Source organism: Anabrus simplex, chromosome 2, assembly GCF_040414725.1.
Source record: "Anabrus simplex isolate iqAnaSimp1 chromosome 2, ASM4041472v1, whole genome shotgun sequence".
Classification (NCBI taxonomy): Eukaryota; Metazoa; Arthropoda; class Insecta; order Orthoptera; family Tettigoniidae; genus Anabrus; species Anabrus simplex.
Window position 1 is genome coordinate 555,205,677 of NC_090266.1, and position 20,847 is coordinate 555,226,523.

General features: G+C 41.1%; 1 protein-coding gene across 2 annotated transcripts in view; it reads left to right on the top strand.

The window, feature by feature from the left end:
* Positions 1-20,847, top strand: part of LOC136863599 (vitellogenin) — a 419,790-nt gene that overhangs the window by 351,821 nt on the left and 47,122 nt on the right. For both annotated transcript variants that reach the window (XM_068226214.1, XM_068226215.1), the window contains exon 21: positions 8,466-8,673. In XM_068226214.1, the coding sequence (XP_068082315.1) occupies positions 8,466-8,673 (208 nt within the window). The remainder of the gene's footprint in view (positions 1-8,465; positions 8,674-20,847) is intronic.

A 20,847-nucleotide genomic window follows, 5' to 3' on the forward strand; every position in this document is an offset into this window, starting at 1 on the left:
GAACCTTTAAGTAATTTCGGTATTGTAACATCTTACACGACGATAGCGTTGGGAAACAATGGTTGTAGCATGGGGAAGGTACTGTGTGATATATCATTGAAGCGAGTCCTTGAAAAGCAAATACGTTCCATAACTTAGACCCGCATGCAGTACATTAATGGAACGTTTCTGTATTAGTATTCCGTAGTGATATTCGCGATAGGACAGTGGTTCAACTCGTCACCAATCATGAAAAATGTGCTATCTTACTATAATGTGCTATAATTAATCTTCACTGTAGGGTGGCAACGCAGAATTCAACCCAAGAGCTTAAAAGATAACCATAAATCACTAGCTAAGCGGTAATGGGGGATAAATGGTAAGGTTTCTTCCTGAGGAGCCAAATACACCAGCCTTGCGTCACTGGATTTACTGTTAGAGAAAGGAACTCATGCGTTGGAAATTCCGTCACCTCAACTTCTCCAAGAGCCGTGAAAGTAGAGTGTGAGATATCAAGCCACAAACACAATAATAATAATAATAATAATAATAATAATAATAATAATAATAATAATAATAATAATAATAATAATAATAATGTGCGTTGACAGCGGCGAGTTGTTTCTCATTTTCACGGTAGGAAAACGCCAGCGATGTTGCTTAATTAAAGCCATTTCATTTCTAGCCCTAGCCCTTCCTTATCACAGCATCGACAAAAACCAGTGTGTGCTAACGCGAAGTTAATCATCTTGCATAAAACAGAATTCAAACTAAGGAGGCGAATAAAATATACACAGGATAAGTTACAAGGGATATTAATGGAATCGACGTAGATGATAATGACGGGTAGAGAGAGACCTACGAAACAAAGGATATGAATGATTTCAAGGTGTGGATACTGAAAGCATGACAGTGTGCCTATCAAAATAATGTGATGAAAAGGCTTAATTTCTTAAACAGAGATTTTCAGAAAGCTGATCATCGTGGGCTATAATTAACCCTCAATCGGGCCCCTCGCCACAAATATAAGTCAGGAATAAATAAATAAATAAATAAATAAATAAATAAATAAATAAATAAATAAATAAATAAATAAATGGTTGTAACGTAAAAGGTATCATAGTGTCTATCAAACCCCCGATGATTACTATTAAATTAAATAATGTTTTCTTCTTTATTGAACTCAATGAAATAAAAAAAAATCAATTACGTCACAACTATTCTTGAAAGAAACAATTACAAATGCAGAAGCAAATGTTAAAAAAGTACATTTCGCTCGGTAAAAGTAAACCTATCTGTTCTTCTCAAATAATCTGGAAAAAGCGTTTTATGATCATCATTTCTCTGCTACGTCAATATTTTATAAAGAACGTAGAATTAGCGAGAGAAACAAAAATATTAATTGAAAAACCAAAACAGAAATTCACATTTTGACGTCCAAAATCCATGTTTTTACAGTGTGTAATTTTCGCTACTATGAGTTTAATATAAATGCTGTAACTAAATATTCAGTAGGACTCCGGAAGTAGGAGGGATGGCCGTGAGAACGTTTGGCAGCCGTCTCACAGATGTATGATATCAGTTAAGGGTTAATGTGTATACGTGGTGTAACTGAAATACGTTTCGTTCGTAGTGACATGTGTACGGATGTAAACACCAACCTTCTGTATGTGCGTCATGTCTCTAGCAACCCATTTTTGGAAGTGTCTGGCTTCTGTTTCCTTGCTTGTACGGACTTCAACATCCATCCAACTTAATGGTTTGCTTCTGATAACATAACAAAAATCATGTGTTTTGCTAAGGGTACGATTCATAGCCTGAGACCGCTTTAACAGCAGTTGGAAGACGTATAGGGGAGATGAGATTTACGGGGCTGTTGTATTGTACTGTACTATATTATGCTGTAATATACTGCATCATGGGGACGACATAGCGGAAACTGAACTCTTCATAGGGCATACTTCACCACCTCCAGTTCCTTACGAGCGAGTTTGCCGTGCGGTTAGTGGCGCTCAGCTGTGAGCTTGCGTTCGGAGATGGTAGATTCGAGCCCCACTGTCGGTAGCCCTGAAGATGTTTTTCCGTTCTTTCCCTTTATCGCACCAGGAAAATGCTTGGGCTGCACCTTAATTAAGACCACGGCCGCTTCTTTCACACTCCAAAAGACCTATCTGTGTCGGTGCAACGTAAATGTAAAATTATTCAACATTCTTAGCATGTCGTCCTCCCCTGCGAACCATATGACATATGACCGGCTTTTACATCCCAGTGAAGCAGATAGTCGAGCCGTAGGTGCTACAATTTCGGATGGGTATCTGTCGAGAGACCAGACTAACGAATGGTTCATTGAAATGGGGATAACAGCCTTTCGGAATCTGCAAGGGCGGCAGTCTGGATGATTGACCGATATGGCCTTGTAATAACATTTAAAGTGGCTTAGCTATGTTGATATTGTTACACGGCTGAAAGCAACGGGAAACTACAGCCGTAAATCCTCAAACATGCAGTTCTCTCCGTATGAATGATGGACTGGTGACGGATTCCTCCCAGTTAAAATATTCCGGATGTAAAATAGCCCCCCTTTTACATCTACAGGTGGGTACTAAACTAGAAGGGGCAATAATCTGGAACGTGAAATGTTGGAAGTTTGAATCGTTGTGGTAGGTTAGAGAATCTGAAAAAGGAACTGGATGGACTAAAGTAGATGTAGCTGGTATAAGTGAAGTACGTTGGCAGAAAGAGCAGGATGGTTGATCAGGCGACTACAGAAGAAGATCAAACAGGGGAAATGCAGGAGTTGGTTTGATAATGAATAAGAAAATAGAGCAATGGGTAAGCTATTACGATCAGCAGAATGAGAGGATTAGACACCAAGTTAATGCCCACCACAATAGTGCAGGACTTTCTTAGCATGTCGTCCTCCCCTGCGAACCATATGACATACGACCTTACTGCGGTGGGGAGGCTTTTACATCCCAGTGAAGCAGTTCTGTGGATGATGATGAAATCGAAAGAATATATGAGGAGATAGATATTTAATCCAACATGTAAAGGTGACAAGAATCTAATTGTGATCGGAGACTGGAATGCAGTAGTAGGCCAAGGATGAGAAAGTAATACAGTAGGATAATCCGGATTCGGTCAAAGGAATGAAAGAGGAAGTCGCCTGGTTGAATTATGCTCCGATCATAATTTAGTCCTCGCTAATACTTGGTTCACACACCACAAACGATGGCTGTACTATACGTGGGAGAGACCTGGAGACACTGGAAGGTATCAAATATACTTCATTATAATTAGACATTTGTATTAAGGAAACGACGTAGATGATATGGTTCTGTAACCAGAAGAGTCTGTTGATGCTAATGAATTGGGAGACCCAATTTTGAGGTCAGAATTCGATAGAGCTTTCAGAGACCTATACAGTGTGATTCAGCAGCCCCTGCCGATATCGTCTGCTGCAGCCCAGCTAACGTGCACATGATTATAGGGGTGCTATTCCTCTGCAAGCAATCGACGGAACGTGCCAGCGGCGGTTCGAATCCTGTATCGTTCAAATACCTTTGTATCGGTATGTTGTTTGAATACGTAAACACAGGCACACGTTTGCCACATTCAAACAGTAGAATGATGCTGTTATTCATCTTGTGCCCTGCACGTACTCCGCTGGTTAGGGCCTGAATGTTCTGAAATATCTGCTGTCATTCGGCATGTTTTCCACAGAGGAATACGTTGACGTGCTCCACATTTATGGAGAAGCGAGAGAAAACGCGTGCGAGGCACTGCGTCTGTACCAGGAACGGTATGCTGAGAGGTGCCACTCGGTTGCTACGACATTCCGCCGTGTAAAAGGACGTCTAATACAACAGCCGTGATTTCCATCCAGCCACCAGTCCGCGCTAGGTCCGTTACATCGGGTGAAACAAAATAGGCCGTTCTGGAGGCAGCTCGTAATAATCCACATATCAGTACAGGGGCCATTGCACGACAGGTGAAAACCAGCCAGCCGTCCGTCTGGCGAAGGCTGCATTGACATAAATTTCACCCATACCATCTTGAGCTACACCAAGAGCTCCATGGGCGGGATTTCGAAGCCTGAATGGAGTTCTGTCGGTAACTGTTAGGCAGGCTGGACAATGATGCAGCATTTGTATCGCATATCTTGTTCCTTGATGAATCGCGCTTCCACAATAATGGGAACGTCAATCGCAAGAACATACACTATTGGAGTCCGAACAATCCTCACAGGGTGTGACATGCGGCCCATCAAGTACGATGGGGAGTGAATATTTGGTGTGAAATCTTGGGGAATCGCCTGATTGAACCTTATTTCTTTGAGGGCCATTGGACGGGCCCACGCTACCTGCACTTTCTGCGTCAGGAACTCCCACTGCTGCTGGAGGATGTGCACTTGTACGATCGTTTGACGATCTGGTTGCAATAGGATGGATCTTCACCGCATTCGACTTTGCCCGTTCGTAACCATCTGAGCGAAGAACTGCCAGGGAAATGGATAGGACGGGGAGGGCCTGTTTTTTGGCTCGCCAGATCATCGGATTTAACGCCGTTAGACTTCTTCTTGTGGGGGGCATTTGAATAATGTCGTTTATACTCATGCGCCGGAAAACCCCGACCAGCTCCGGCAACTCATCACGGACGCCTGCCGAGCAATTACACCTGGAATGCTTCAGCGTGCAAGACGATCTATTGGACACTGGGCCCGAATCTGCATAAACCAAAACGGTCATCATACCGAGCATTTGCTGCGTTAAAACATTATCAGAGCAGTTGTGTTCCTATTATTTCCGGTCTGTATGTGTCCGGTTTGCTAATTAATCAGCCCTTCTTAGGGCCACAAACACATTCATTCACACACAACCTACATTGCGTGCTGTATGTAGTATTAAACAAATATTTAAAAAATTCGTTAGCTACGCCCCGGACTCGAACTTCCCACTTGATATGCACGACGGGTCCGCCACGCCTTTACCAACTACACCACGATTCCGTACGTTCGGTTGGGCAGCTTATAGCAAGTATTAGGATTACTACGGTTGCAATATCAACTTAGTGTTTCACCAGTGTGTCAGGTTCATATGATCTAGAAGGCACACGCATGTATTCCAGTGTTTAATACGAGTATAACATTACGGCATCCTATCATGGTGAGGCGGTAAAAACCAAGGAATCTGGTTGTGTTGTGTGAGCATGCCGGCAGGTGCAGATGTTTTCAGGAAGGAATGCATATTTTGGGTTGCAGAAAACTACATTGGAAGGGACGGCAGAATCACGCTGTATAGGAGCAAAGAAACTGGAATTGATGATATTCCCTTTGAATGACTGACTGCCTTAGGCGAAACCGGCATGGCGAGGTTATTCCATTTAGTGTGTAAGATATGTGATACAGGTAGAATGTTGTTATACCTACTCCAAAGAAAGTTGGTGCTGACAAGTGTGAAAACTACCACACCATTACGTTAGTATCTCACGTCTGCAAAATTTTAACACGTATTATTTACAGAAGTCCGCCTCTGTGGTGTAGTGGTTAGCGTGATTAGCTGCCACCCCCGGAGGCCCGGGTTCGATTCCCGGCTCTGCCACGAAATTTGAAAAGTGGTACGAGGGCTGGAACGGGGTCCACTCAGCCTCGGGAGGTCAACTGAGTAGAGGTGGGTTCGATTCCCACCTCAGCCATCCTGGAAGTGGTTTTCCGTGGTTTCCCACTTCTCCTCCAGGCGAATGCTATTTACAGAAGAGTGAAAATCTAAGTTGAAACTAAGTAGGGAGAAGATCAGTTTAGCTTCAGAAGAAATGTAAGAACACGTGAAGCTATCTTGAATTTAGTCTGATCTTAGAGGACCGAATGAAGAAGGACTAGCTCACGTGTGTGGCGTTCCTAGGTCTAGAAAAGGCATTCGATAATGTTGATTGGACCAAGCTATTTGTGACTCTGAAGGTGATTGGGGTCAGGTCATCATCATCATCATCATCTGTTTACCCTCCAGGTTCGGTTTTTCCCTCGGACTCAGCGAGGAATACCACCTCTACCGCCTCAAGGGCAGTGTCCTGGAGCTTCAGACTCTTGGTCAGGGGATACAACTGGGGAGTATGAACAGTACCTCGCCCAGGCGGCCTCACCTGCTATGCTGAACAGGGGCCTCGTGGGGGATGGGGAAGATTGGAAGGGATAGACAAGGAAGAGGGAAGGAAGCGGCTGTGGCCTTAAGTTAGGTACCATCCCGGCATTTGCCTGGAGAAGAAGTGGGGAACCACGGAAAACCACTTCCAGGATGGCTGAGGGTGAATCGAACCCACCTCTGCTCAGTTGACCTCCCGAGTCTGAGTGGACCCCGTTCCAGCCCTCGTACCACTTTTCAAATTTCGTGGCCGAGCCGGGAATCGACCCCGGACCTCCGGGGGTGGCAGCTAATCACGCTAACCACTACACCACAGAGGCGGACTTGGGGTCAGGTACCAAGAAAAAAGAATTGTCTACAATGTGTACGAAAAACTGACTGCAGTGATAAGAATTCTGGACTTTGAAAAAGAAACAGCAATCTAGAATGGAGTAATGCAAGGCTGCAGTTTGTCCTCCTCCTTTTCACTGTTTATACAGAATGGATGGTAAAGGAAATCAAGGAGGAACTTGGAAAGGGAATCAAAATCCAAGGAGAGAAAATTGAAACTCTGAGATTTGCCGATGATATTGTTACTTTATTTGAGTCTCCAGAAGATCTGGAAAAATTTCTGAATGGTGTGGACAGAGTCTTGGGTAAGGAGTACAAGATGAAAATAAATAAGTCCAAAACAATAGTAGACCCTAATGGAGTGCAGTCGGAGGAAGTCAGGTGATGCAGGAAATATTAGATCAGGAAATTAAGTCTTAGAGGAAATAAATGAATATTGCCACTCGTGTACTAAATAACTAACGATGGAAGAAGTAAGGAGGGCATACAATGCAGACTGGCATAAGGAAGGAAGGGCTTTCTTAAGAAAAGAAATTTGCTCACTTCGAACATTGACATAGAAATTTGAAAGATGTTTTCGAAAACTTTCGTCTGGAGCGTGGCGTTGTATAGAAGTGAAACCAGCTGAAAAAGAAAAAGAATAGAAGTCTTTGAAATGTGATGTTACATAAGAATGCTGAAGGTGAGATGGATAGATCAAATCAAGAGTGAAGGGATACAGAATCGAATTGTTGGGAGGAGATTAATTTGGCTAAATTCGAGGAGAAGGAGGGATAGAATGATAGAACACATCTTCAGACACCAGGGAATAGTTCAGTTGGTTTCTTAGGGAAGTATAGGTAGTAAGAAAGGTAGGGGTAGACCACGGTATGAATATGGCAAGCAGATTAGAGCAGATGTAGGATGTATAAGTTTCGTAGAAATGAAAGGTTTAGCTAATGATAGGGTGGCATGGATAGCTGCATCAAACCAGTGTATGGACTGACGAATCAAACAAAGTACAGCAACAGATGTATGTTGTGCGGGTAATCACATCATGGCTTTTCATGGAATGCCAAATATTTTGTTGAGAGTAATGGAGGTAATAGGCCCCTTTTTTCTTTTATCTTACAATTTGCCTTACGTCTCATCGTCACAGGTAGGTTTTATGGCGACGATGGGTAGGACATGGCTAGGAGTAGGAAGTAAGTGGCCGTTGCCTTAATTAAGGCACAGCCTGTGATGAAAATTGGAAGGTTCGAACCCACCAACTCCCGAGTGCAAGCTCACACCATGCAATAGCATTTACGCGAGTACTTGTTGGTTTAGAATTCCAGTTTTTCTGTGACGTTGGGCTACCGAGTGAAGATACGTGCCTCCGAGGATCCGCGGTATATTCCAGATTCGCAGGTTCAGCACTAACCAAGATCGTCGATTTTACATTTTTGTCACTCCATGTCAAATTATTGACATGTAGGCAGATTTGTCTCAGTCCTAGGAACCTTTTTGTAGAGTTCTGCTTCACTTTTATATGGAAGTCTTTTTGAAACATGGAAATTGGTACGCAGATTGCCTAAGTAGCATCACTTCAGATATTCTTCAACTTGGTAGCTGAGATCATACGAGCATTATATAATTGCTAGGTGACGTTATTGCCGGAGAAGTTACAGTATAATGCGCCCTCCAATACAACAGCCATATTCATATCACTCCCCTCATAGACTATTTTTGCAATCAAACTCTTAGAAGTACATGAGCAAGGCTATTATATTGAAAAAGGAACTCAACTTTCTTCCATAAATGTTGACAACTGAAATAAAATAACCGGAGTAGATTTCAGGTTTCATATCCCCAAATATGACATCGACGTATGTACTTACATCATTCATACCAAGCTGATGGAAGGGTGTTAGTAGTACATTTTCAGCTATTCATTTCATTTTACACAGTATTCTTCGTTGTAATTTAAGAAATAATATTGCGAGTACAGAAGTATATGGACCAAATGCTCTTATTTTGTTTCTTCTATGTTCCTTCTAGGAGAATCATCGTTATCGCTTCGGTTGGGCTAATGAAACTATCACTGCCGTTATGAAGCTATGGAGCAACGCAGACACTGCTAACTTATGGATACGGACCCCGTCACGGGAAGTTGAATACACAGGCATAGGAATACCCATCACGATGTCCACTGTGCTGCTGCGATTGAACACAGAGTACTCTCCCATGGAGCAAGTTCTTGGCACTGGTAAAGTTTTAAGACATTTTTCAAACTAAATTTTATTTGCCTACTAATTGATGATAACCGAGCAAGTGGCTGTGCGGTTTGTATCACGTAGCTGTCAGCTTGCATTCGGGAGATAGTGGGTTCGAAACCCACTGTCTGCAGCCCTGAAGATGATTTTCCGTGGTTTCCCATTTTTACACCAGGTAAGTACTGGGGATGTACCTTAATCAACCCCGACAGTGGGGTTTAAAGTTTTCTTTTTTCTACTATAAATTGTTAGACTATTGACAACACACAAATGTTGACACATTCATGACTCACAACCAGATAACCTGTTTTCTTTTCCAGTGAATTAACAAGTTTAAAAGTCGTAAAAGCATGTAACGTCCGCCTCTGTGGTGTAGTGGTTAGTGTGATTAGCTGCCACCCCCGGAGGCCCGGGTTCGATTCCCGGCTCTACCACGAAATTTGAAAAGTTGTACGAGGGCTGGAACGGGGTTCACTCAGCCTCGGGAGGTCAACTGAGTAGAGAGGGGTTTGATTCCCTCCTCAGGCATCGTGTAAGTGGTTTTCCGTAGTTTCTCACTTCTCCTCCAGGCTAATGCTGGGATGGTACCTAACTTAAGGCCAAGGCAACTTCCTTCCCTCTTCCTCGCCTATTGCTTCCAATCTTCCCATTCCCCTGCAAGGCCCCTGTTCAGCAAAGCAGGTGAGGCCGCCTGGGCGAGGTACTGGTCATCCTCCCCAGTTGTATCCCTCGACCCAGAGTCTGAAGCTCCAGGACACTGCCCTTGAGGTGGTAGAGGTGGGATCCCTCGCTCAGTCGGAGAGAAAAACCGATCGTCGAGGGTAAACAGATAAAGGAGAAGAAGAAGATGGAAAAGAAAAGCCTATAACAAATGCACAATTATATTTTCTATACATTTCTCATGCCCTTTGGTTTCGTTCTCATTTCTTGCATTAAAATTATCCATGAACACTAAACTCTCTTACCGTTTGCCGTGACTGGTATATCATTCAATGGCTCATAAAACTTGTTCACTTTGTCCTTATCTGCACCTTCACATTCGATATACACTAAGGCAACCTTAGTCCGAATCCTTGCAAGTACCAAATCTACCCACCTTCCTTCATTCAATTACATGGCTGACAAGGAGAGTTTGCCAACGTGTCCCCACCGATTTAATCCATTTCCGGTATGCATGCAGCCTATGGTGGGAGATTTCACACGTTCAATTTGCAAGACGCAACTTCTACCCGATTCCGAGAAAATAGAATTTGAATATTTCGCGACACGTTGTCACAACGAACGCGCAGCGAAACGAGCAAGCTTTCTGCTTCATAAGTTCTTAATTCATGGATCCAATTTCCCTTCCGTAGTGTTTTCGTGGGTTCCTTTCAATGTTCAGTTTGTACCTTACTTGCGTTACTACAGTTAAGATATTCACCGTGATATATATGTAAAAAGATATGTATGTAAAAATATTAGTTGACTAACGTGCGTATTGTTATCTACTTCTCTGTGAGAAATCCTATATTTGTAGGCTTATTGAAAATGTGAGTATCTTACTGTTAAACTTTGATTGTTTAAAGAACTACGTATATACGGCTATAACCAGGCAAAAACCCTGAAGATCCAAAATGTTATAGAACCCAATATTTCTTCTATGCCACTTGTATAAAATCATGGAACGAATAATTTTGAAAAACCTTACTGAAGTAATTGACCCACTTCTTATTCCAGAGCAGTCAGGATTTAGAGCTGGAAGAAATTGCACCTCCCAGATTTTGCACTTAATTCAGCACATTGAAGATAGCTTTGAGTTTAAAAAGTCACAGGCGTCGCATTTGTTGATCTCACAGCGGCATATGACACAGTAAACCATAGACACCTGTTAAAAAATGTCACAGTCTTACTAAAGATCTTGAGTTAACACGAGTGGTAGCTACACTTCTTCATAACCGCCGATTCACTGTTGAATTTTAGAGTCGGCGAAGTCGTTGGCGAACTCAAGAGAACAGCTTGCCTCAAGGAAGTGTACTGGCGCCTTTGTTATTTAATATATACACAAGTGACCAGCCTCAGCCTAAAGACACCAAGAATTTCATCTATGCTGATGACCTTGCTCTCGCTGTCTAGTCAGATAGTTTTGAAGAGATAGAATGCACCCTGAAAGCTGCCCTAGAAGACCTCGGCCACTACTATGATCAAAACCAACTTGTGCCAAACCCGAGCAAAGCCCAAGTTTGTGCATTCCATTTACGATATCGACAAGCCAACAGGAAACTCTTTGTGGAATGGAGCTACGCTAGACCACTGCTTCCATCCCAATCACTTGGGCGTCACTCTCGATCGCAGCCTCACCTTCAAGGTGCACTGTATGAATGTAAAACAAAAGGTCTCTTCCAGGAACACACTACTTATAAAACTTGTTGGATCTACTTGTGGCACACATCCACAAACTGCACTAGCCTTATTTTACTCCGCCGGTGAATGTGCCTGTCCAGCGTGGTACAAATCTGCCCACGCAAAACAGATTGATGTGGTACTCAATGAAAGCTGTAGAAAAATTACTGGTGTCCGGAAGTCAACTACTCTCGATACAATCAATTACCTTCCCGGTATTGTTCCTTGTGATGTCAGGAAAGAGGTTGCTGCTAATAACGAAACTTATAACGAGACTTATATGCCCTCTCCTTTACATCCTTACTACAAGCCCTAAACACCCTCATAACTATGTGCAGAGATCTGTACCCTATATTTACAATCCCATTTATGTGGTTACCCCAATGCAGATCTTTCCTTATATTAACACCTGGATACTTACAATGATCCCCAAAAGGAGCCTTCACCCCATCAACGCAGTAATTAAAACAGAGAGGATTTTTCCTATTTGTGAAACTCACAACCTGCTTCTAACCCAGTTTATCATCATACCATTGCCTGCTGCAAATCTCACAACATTATCGAGGTCATGTTGCAGTTGCTCACACCGGCCAGTATCCAGTAATCGGGAGATGGTGGGTTCGAGCCCGACTGTCGGCAGCCCTGAAGATGGTTTTCCGTGGTTTCCCGTTTTCACACCAGGCAAATGCCGGGGCTGTACCTTAATTAAGGCCACGGCCGCTTCCTTCCAATTCCTAGGCCATTCCTATCCCATCGTCGCCATAAGACATATCTGTGTCGGTGCGACGTAAAGCAAATAGAAAAAAAAGCAGTTGCTCACAATCTTCTAACTTATTCATTACTCTATACAGAATAACATAATCCGCAAAAAGCCTTATCTCCTATTCCACTTCTTTATTCATATCATTTATATATATAAGAAAGCATAATGGTCCAATAATACTGCCTTGAGGAATTCCCCTCTTAATTATTACAGGGTCAGATAAAGCCTCGCCTACTCTAATTATCTGAGATCTATTTTCTGAAAATATAGCAACCCATTCAGTCACTCTTTTGTCTAGTCCAATTGCACTCATTTTTGCCAGTAGTCTCCCATGATCCACCCTATCAAGTGCTTTAGAAAGGTCAATCGCGATGCAGTCCATTTGACCTCCTGAATCCAATATACCTGCCATACCTTGCTGGAATCCTACAAGCTGAGCTTCAGTGGAATAACCTTTCCTAAAACCAAGCTGCCTTCTATCGAACCAGTTATTAATTTTGCAAATATGTCTTGTATAATCAGAACGAATGCCTTCTCAAAACTTACATGCAACGTATGTCAAACTTACCGGCCTGTAATTTTCAGGTGTATGTCTATCAACCTTTCCTTTATACACAGGGGATGTTATAGCAACTCTCCATTCATTTTGTATAGCTCCTTCATGCAAAAAATAATCAAACAAATACTTCAGATATGGTACTATATCCCAACTCATTGTCTTTAGTATATCACCAGAAATCTTATCAATTCCAGCCGCTTTTCTAGTTTTCAACTTTTGTATTTTAGTGTAAATGTCATTGTTACCATATGCAAATGTTAATACTTCTTTAGCTTTATTCTCCTCCTCTATCTGGACATTACCCTTGTAATCAACAATCTTTACGTACTGCTGACTGAATACTTCTGCTTTTTGAAGATCCTCACATACACACTCGTATTGTTCATTAATGATTCCTGGAATGTCCTTTTTGGAACCTGTTTCTGTCTTAAATTACCTATACATACCCTTCCATTTTTCACTAAAATTTGTGTGAGTGCAATTATGCTTGCCATCATGTTATCCTTAGCTGACTTCTTTGCTAGATTCAATTTCCTAGTAAGTTCCTTCAACTTCTCCTTACTTCCACAGCCATTTCTAACTCTATTTCTTTCCAAACTGCACCTCCTTCTTAGCCTGTTTATTTCTCTATTATAATAAGGTGGGTCTTTACCATTCCTTACCCCCTTTAAAGGCACAAACCTATTTTGACATTTCTCAACAATTACCTTAAACCCATCCCGGAGTATGTTTCTATTTTTATTTACCGTTTTCCACCGATCATGGTTACTTTTTAAAAACTGCCTCATGCCTGCATTATCAACCGTATGGTACTGCCTAATAGTCCTACTTTTATGACCTTCCTTTCTATCACATTTATTTTTAGCTACGACAGAAACAGATTCCTGATCACTAATACCATCTGTTACTTCGGTTTCTATATAGAGCTGTAACCCTCCAGGCTTCTCCAGCCCTACTAATTTAATATAATATCATTTTACGCGATACCATTTGATATCAAGTTTATCCGCCATCGGCAATTATTTGTAATAACATATTTATTCAACGTCAATCATTTGTAATCAAGGCTTTTTGAAATCATATTGTACATATAATAACATCGTTTTAGTATTTAAATTATTATATTATGTAGGATAAGAATTCATTATGTTGTAAATACCGTCAATATGTTGAGACATAGTTGTTTTCATTTCATCTCATGTTTGTGTATACGGAGGGTTATTCTTGAAGCTTGGGATTTTGCGTGAGTCATGGGTTTATTTTATGACCAAGGCTAGTAAACAGCGACCCGCGCTCGAGGCTTGCAAGCTGGTCAGCTATATCATCGCCACGCCTTCTGGACTTGTCGAGGAAGAGAAGGGGAATTGATGCTTCGATCTATCGAATCAGATACTTCGTTGTATATGAGTTTTGAGATTGAACTGTTACCAAGAGTGGGGGTGAGCCCGGATATATACTGATTCTCAACACGAGAACGGGACCTTACAACCTTACAACCTTACAACCTAACTACGTGAACTCCATCACTACTACTTCTACTGTGAAGATCTACTTTGTACGACGTGATTTGATTTTTGAAACAGTGTGTGGTCGCTCCGCGACATAGTTATTTTTGTACAATGTATTATCGCTTCGATACAGTACTTAGTTGCGGTTATGTTATCGGATCTACGTGAAACGAAACAAGCTTACGGCTTGTGTTATTTTCAGTAAATATTCTGGACGAAGAACTATGTTTAGTTCAAGTCCATGGAATTTTGGTACAAGTCTGTACCGTATAAATAGCATAGCTCAGTTGGTTTGAGATTTCTACTAATATGGAAAAATTCATATCTCTGAATTTTCTCCTCTTAAGCAAAGCTGATCAGTTTTACAAGTATAGGGCCAATGTTTAATTTAAAGACTAGGCAAATAGGGAGTGCTAGTACAGATAGCCCGTACCATATCAGAGAAGGAAGGAAGGATGTCCATGGAGCAAAGTCTACATCGAGAAGAAGAGAACGAGTAACCACGGAAACCAGATGACTTCAACGGAAGCTGCAATTGGTGAGCTTCAATTAGATAAAGCAAGCAATAGTAAATTCAGTATATTATAAATTCCTCCACGCTTTAAGGAAACTTTTCCGATTCATCTAATTTTTTTTGTATAATAAATTAATTTTTATTTTATATTGCGTTAATTTTCTTTCTTAAGCGATACTTAATGGTTAATTATTTAATATCCTACCCCTGTGATTTCAATATAAGTCTCTATGCTAGTAAATATAAATTTTGGTTTACAGTTTTGTTTAAAACTGTAACCAGGGCGCCCAAACATTACATAGAGGAATGGGGAACCATGGAATGTTAATTGTTTCTATTTGCGTGGCATTTTGCGGGCAAGCCACAAATAGTTTATTTAATATTCATGTGTCCCAAGATAATAACTTTCATCTCCTCAAGTGTTATGACAAGATGGAACAGTTACAGAGCTCATCTGGTTTTATCAGCACCACGTCCAGGATATTTTTCCGTCTAGTGGGTTCCATCACTTTCTGAATCAGATGCCCTTCCCATATTAACTTATTTGCCACTTTTTGGTCATGCTTCCTGTCGTTCGCATTACCTTCCTAATTGACATTTGGTAAATTCAGATCTCCCGCTACAATCACATTCCTTTCCTTGCCGTTTTTCACATAGCTGATTATGTTATCAAATAATTCTGTACCAGCGTCAGCGCTACCCCTTCCCGGTCTGTAGACTCCAATGACATCAAATTGCCTATTATCTTTAGAAATGAGCCTTACACCTAGAATTTCATGTTTATCAACTTTTTCGTAGCTTACAAATTCTTCTTTCCCCAAAATGAATACTCCCCCTCCCACCATTTCTATCCTATCTCTGTGATACACATCCTGTTCCGTGAGAAAATTTCTGCATCCATTATATCATTTCTCAACCATGATTCAACTCCTATTGCAACATCTGGTACGTATATATATATATTAAATTGCTTAATTCTGTCCCTTTCTTTACAATACTTCTACAGTTCAACACTAACATTTTTATGTCATCCCTACTTGACTTCCACATCCCTGTAACTTTATCACCGCTCCATAGACCACCCCGTTTCCCTGAATGTACTTCCCTATTACACTTACAAACAAATATCGTAACTTGTACGTACCACTGTAGTTTAAGTGAAGGCCATCCGAGCGCAGATCCCTATCCCCTACCCACCCATTAGGATCTAGAAATCTCACTCCCAGTTTCCCACATACCCACTCAATAGTCTCATTTAAATCCCCAATCACCCTCCAGTCAGTACCCCTCCTGCACAGTATTCCACTGATAACGATCTCCGCTTCCTTGAACTGCACCCGTGCTGCATTTACCGGATCCCACACACTTTTGCGCTGCATGTTCGTTGGTCTTGTGAAACAATTCTGAAATATTCAAATTCCATTTAATTGGAATTGAGTGGGATTTGTAGTTGCAATTTGAACCAGTAAAAGTTCTCACCGTGACCTGCACATGTATTGGACATGGATGAAATCGGTCAGGACACGTTGGCAAATTCTCGTTGTAAGAAAACGTATGTTGCATAATAGGTCAATAGTCCCAGAGTACACTCTACACAGCTCGTTTTCTCACTTGTTAAAGAAACATCCTTTATTTTCTAGTTATATGTTCTCCAAGCCGAATATCCGTAATTTCTAAGACACCCAGTCACATCTGTTTGCTGACTCGCTCAGTTCCCACATTCTTCCTCCCATCACTCCCATTGCTGTTGATGCAGCCGCATCGTTCCATTTTTCCTTCAGTGGTTTTGATGGAGTCTTTAACCTGTCTATAGAAAGTTAGTATTCGTCATTACCATAGGCTCGACACTTGTTAAAATCTGCGAAGCAGATTACTGTGGGATTTTCCATTCAATCTGTTTAGGGACCTCAGGGATTCGGTAGGCATTGCCACCTGTGCAGATGCTCCCTCCTAAAACATAATCACCAGTATCTCGACTCTGAGAACCATTGAGTCGTTGCCCAAGGTTCATGAGCTGTGACATGATTTCAGGAATCCATACCACGAACCAAGTAGTTGGGCTCTTTAAAGGACAATCGTTTTCTTCCTCTTCTTCTTATTTTCCTTCCGCCACTACTCCCTGATGGGATCATGGGTGCCAACTGTGTCGCACATGTGGACTTGGTGGTCTGGCTGAACCCTTGGTTCACCCGTCGATCGTCGGTTATCTGCCACAGCTGCTGCGGTAGCACTCTTGAAATCCTAGGCCATCACTGGTTCTTTCTTGTCACTTCGCCGACCGACTGGTCGACAGGGTTAAGAGGAAGGCATAACTACTTCAGGTGAGACGCAAAATGTGCTTATTGAAATTTATTGAATTGAAAGTTAGTATCATCTAACACTTCAGGAAAAGTGACACAGTAGAATAAAACCTTATAAGAAAGAACTGAACTGGGAAGAACCAGCTTACCCAGAAAGTTAAATGGTCTCTCCCCCTACCTGAGTCAATGTTGAATCTTCAGGTAGAATGATGTAAAGAGCCGTCATGTGGACGGAGTGGAAAATACGTTCCATCCATGAGCTGATCCGATGCTCACGGACCAAGAATGAAGTGACGGCCGAAAATTTATAGTCGGCAGAGTATGACGTAAACAGACGTAATGGTAGGGGCGAGAGGGGAAAGAGACCGGGAATGTTCAAGAACATACGAGTAGTTGATGACACATGTAGCGTAGGTAGAAGTGTGGAGATCCGGGGAAGAAAGTAAGGTTAGAAATACGTGCCTTGGTGAATTGATGGCGGAAGGTAAGGGAAAATTACAACATCCGCCACCCCTAGAAAAAATTCTTGATTTTTTGTGTTTAGCAGAGACCACAGGCGAGACGTCTTCTGTCGAAGTAGAAGAGGATATGGCGGTGAGATGAAGTCTGGAGTATGCAGCAGTACGTAGTCCCTCGTTGGCGCCTTACGCAGGAGAACATATAGCAAGAGATGGAAGATCCAGAGTCGATGCTCACACAAGTAGGCAAGCCTTCAGTGTGTGGCATGGCTACAACATAAACAAACTAGCGCAGAATTTGTGCAACAAGAAGATAATAGGAAAAAGGTAAAAACGGGGAGGAAAAGGTGGGGAGGGGGTAGGGAAGCAAAGGGTTTGGAGTACTCCAAAGAGAAAATAAAGGTACATATACATATTGTGCCTGTCCGGGGCTTCAGTGCACAATAATAATAATAATAATAATAATAATAATAATAATAATAATAATTCGTGAGTGCATCGGCCGAATGGAAAATACGTGATGAGATCTTCGACGAACGGCCCTAGAATCGAATTCTCATCATCCCTACTTCAGAATAACCACGGCTATAATTTTAGAGCATTCCAGGTCTGTGGTATGTTCGGACTAATGGGCATTAAATAAATTACTTATAAGTAGGGATCTCAATATATAAGAGGAATACAACGTCACTACTAAATCAGAAGAATGATGTTTTAAGGTTTTATGAATATCAAATTTATTATCAACTGAGAAAGAACATCTACAGCCAAAAGAAAATGTGCCGTAAGTCATCTGAATTACAAAAATAAAATAAAAAGCGGGATTCACATTAATGAAATTATTATTTCATTGTCTTGTGGAATTAGTATTCCACACCAATAATCCCGATATTTAGAGGCCTTTCACTTGTTACTACCTCTATTATTCACAACATTGTTAGGCATTTATTAATTAATTAATCAATTAATTATACATAATAATCGGCACTATAATGATCACCCCTTTGGATATCATCCCAGCTTTCTATACATGAACTGGAGTTTTGAAATATTATAATTTCTTGTGATCATATCATTACGCGATCAAGGATTAAGACAGTATGTTAATTATGACAAGCACATTCCAAGATATCTGAAAGTCATATTCAGCCCTAATAACTAACTTCATTATTATTTACAAAGGTGTAACTAATCGCATAGGCATATTTCGCCGGGATTAAAAAAATAATACCATTTAATCAATTAACATAAAATAATACTGGGCTTATGGATGATGCGTGGACAATAACACGACATTTTACATGTAATAATTCACTCAATTACTACCAAACATATAATATGACCCTTTATCATATATACAAGATTATATGGAGGGAATGGTCCTTCCATGACCAAAAATAATAGCAATGATACACGTTGCCCTAGATGGGGGTCGAACTCATGGTCTTCTCACTGCAGGATGCATGTTTTGAATTTCTAGATCGGATGGAATGAACAAAATAAAATTGGGAGGAAGTCTATTGTTCCTAATATATTAATTCAATTGCGGTGACAATTAACTACTCTATGCGTAAATGTCCGTCGGATATTGTTAGAAAGTGAATGGTCACTCAACGCTCCACAGTCAAGGCTTGTAACGTGCCCACAGCTTCATTCAGCCCTTGTGTCCAGCTGGTACTTTCTCTAGCGTAACGGTACCTTCGTCCGCCCCTCCTTTATACAGTCAGGGGGAAGATATTTCTCTTCAATAAGCTGCCTTGATAGAAAATTCGGGCCAACATGGTTCCTTCATGCTCGACGCTAACATATTAATTCTCACGTGGTTCTATTCAAACTAATCCCATTATAACTAGCGTGGTACGATTCTTCACGCTTTGCATAGATTATCTCTGGCACATATTTATATCGCCTTGACTATCAATCGACAAATATTCACCGACCATCACTTCCGGCTCAATACCACAAACACTCGCATATATTTACTTAAGGGATATTAATTCATGACATTCAAAAAAAATATACATATTAAATTCACGATCTAGAAATTATACTCGCATCTAAAAACATCATTTCAACTCCTCAAATGCTCCGTCTTATGCATGACATACAAGTCATCCTCGTATTCTTTGAAGAGGTAGAACATTTCATTTTATCATAAGATTTGGGATTACCTAGATGGATACCACTTCCATTCATCATAACACTTCTTGAAGACAAAAATAAATCATTACAGGAATCTTATAACTAACATGCATTACTTTCCAAGGGGTTTAAATTAACTGCTGGTCATCATGCCAGTAACGAACTTCCTACTACACAAGCTAAAAGTTTTAATCCCTTCGAACAGCCTGCGATCGTCATTCACATTTTTAATCTACTTGACATGCTAATTCTAACTATGTACAGGAGGGAAATGACTTTCAAACATAGTAAATTTTAAAATGCACTTATCTAGGGTGATCATTCTTGTCCGAGGAAGCACACTCATAACAGCTTAAGCCATCATCTTGCTGCCTTTGATGTCGTGAGGTCCTTGATTCGTTTCCGGGGTGAGATCCATCATCTTGTAGACTTCACCGTGCATAATAATCCTGGAGGTATCCAACACAATGAGATGCTGGGTAGGTAAGTGACTCGTGTATTCTCTTCCCAGATCAGCGATCACTCGTTCCAATATGCAAAGGGGAAAACACTATGGTTATAATTGGGTCAACTTGTAATACGCACAACACTCAGGCATGGTTAAATTTATCCCGATATTGCTGAACTATCACGTATTCACTTGCACTGTAATCCAACGTTAAGGGTCACTAATTTGCTTATTTCACATCCCCTCACAATGTAAGACAACTCACATCCACGTTTGTACTTTCAGCAGACGCTGCCCAATTATAATGATTATTATTATTATTATTATTATTATTATGCGTGAATCGCAATTTCCTGAACAAATTCACTTTTTCAACGTTCTAATTGTAATTCCAATCGTGCTCCCACAACACTTCACTGTATTTGACTAGTAGTGAATTAATCTAGCCACACACGAATCCATCGAACATATATAACAGTAGCTTGAGTGCTACGCAGCTCATAACAGGTGGGTTATTTCTCGTTCACTATATTCGGTGATTACACCATGATCCAAATGTTATAAATACACGAAATTTACACAATATGTGCACGTCAATAATCACTGCGTTTAAATAATGATTTATACAGTACTTCTGCTAGTTAAATCTCACAATTGCAGTACTTCATCACTTAATGAAAGTATTGTACAATCTCACAGGTCGTGCAAAATAGCAACACGTCTGAACAGCACGAAGACACAGTAGATAATGGGTAAGTGGTCTCCTGTCCGATTTCTTTTGTAAGACAGAGGGAAAAATCAAGAGTGGGAGTTAACTACGCTTTCATGTCGGGGGTCGCTCCGTAAAAAAGCCGTTTGTCGGCGTTGATCTGCATATCAAAAGATAGCTCTGACCTTCCATATTTTACTGATCGAATCTTATTCTCTTAGGATCGGCGGTTTAATTATAATCGCCAAAGCGTCATTTACCACTTGTGCAATGATTGACTTGCGTCTTGCCAAACTCCGGGATAGGCTCACCCCGCCAGACCTGTGACGACGTTCTGTAATTCTCTGCACCGATTCAGATCACGGAATCAATGATAAGTTGAATAAC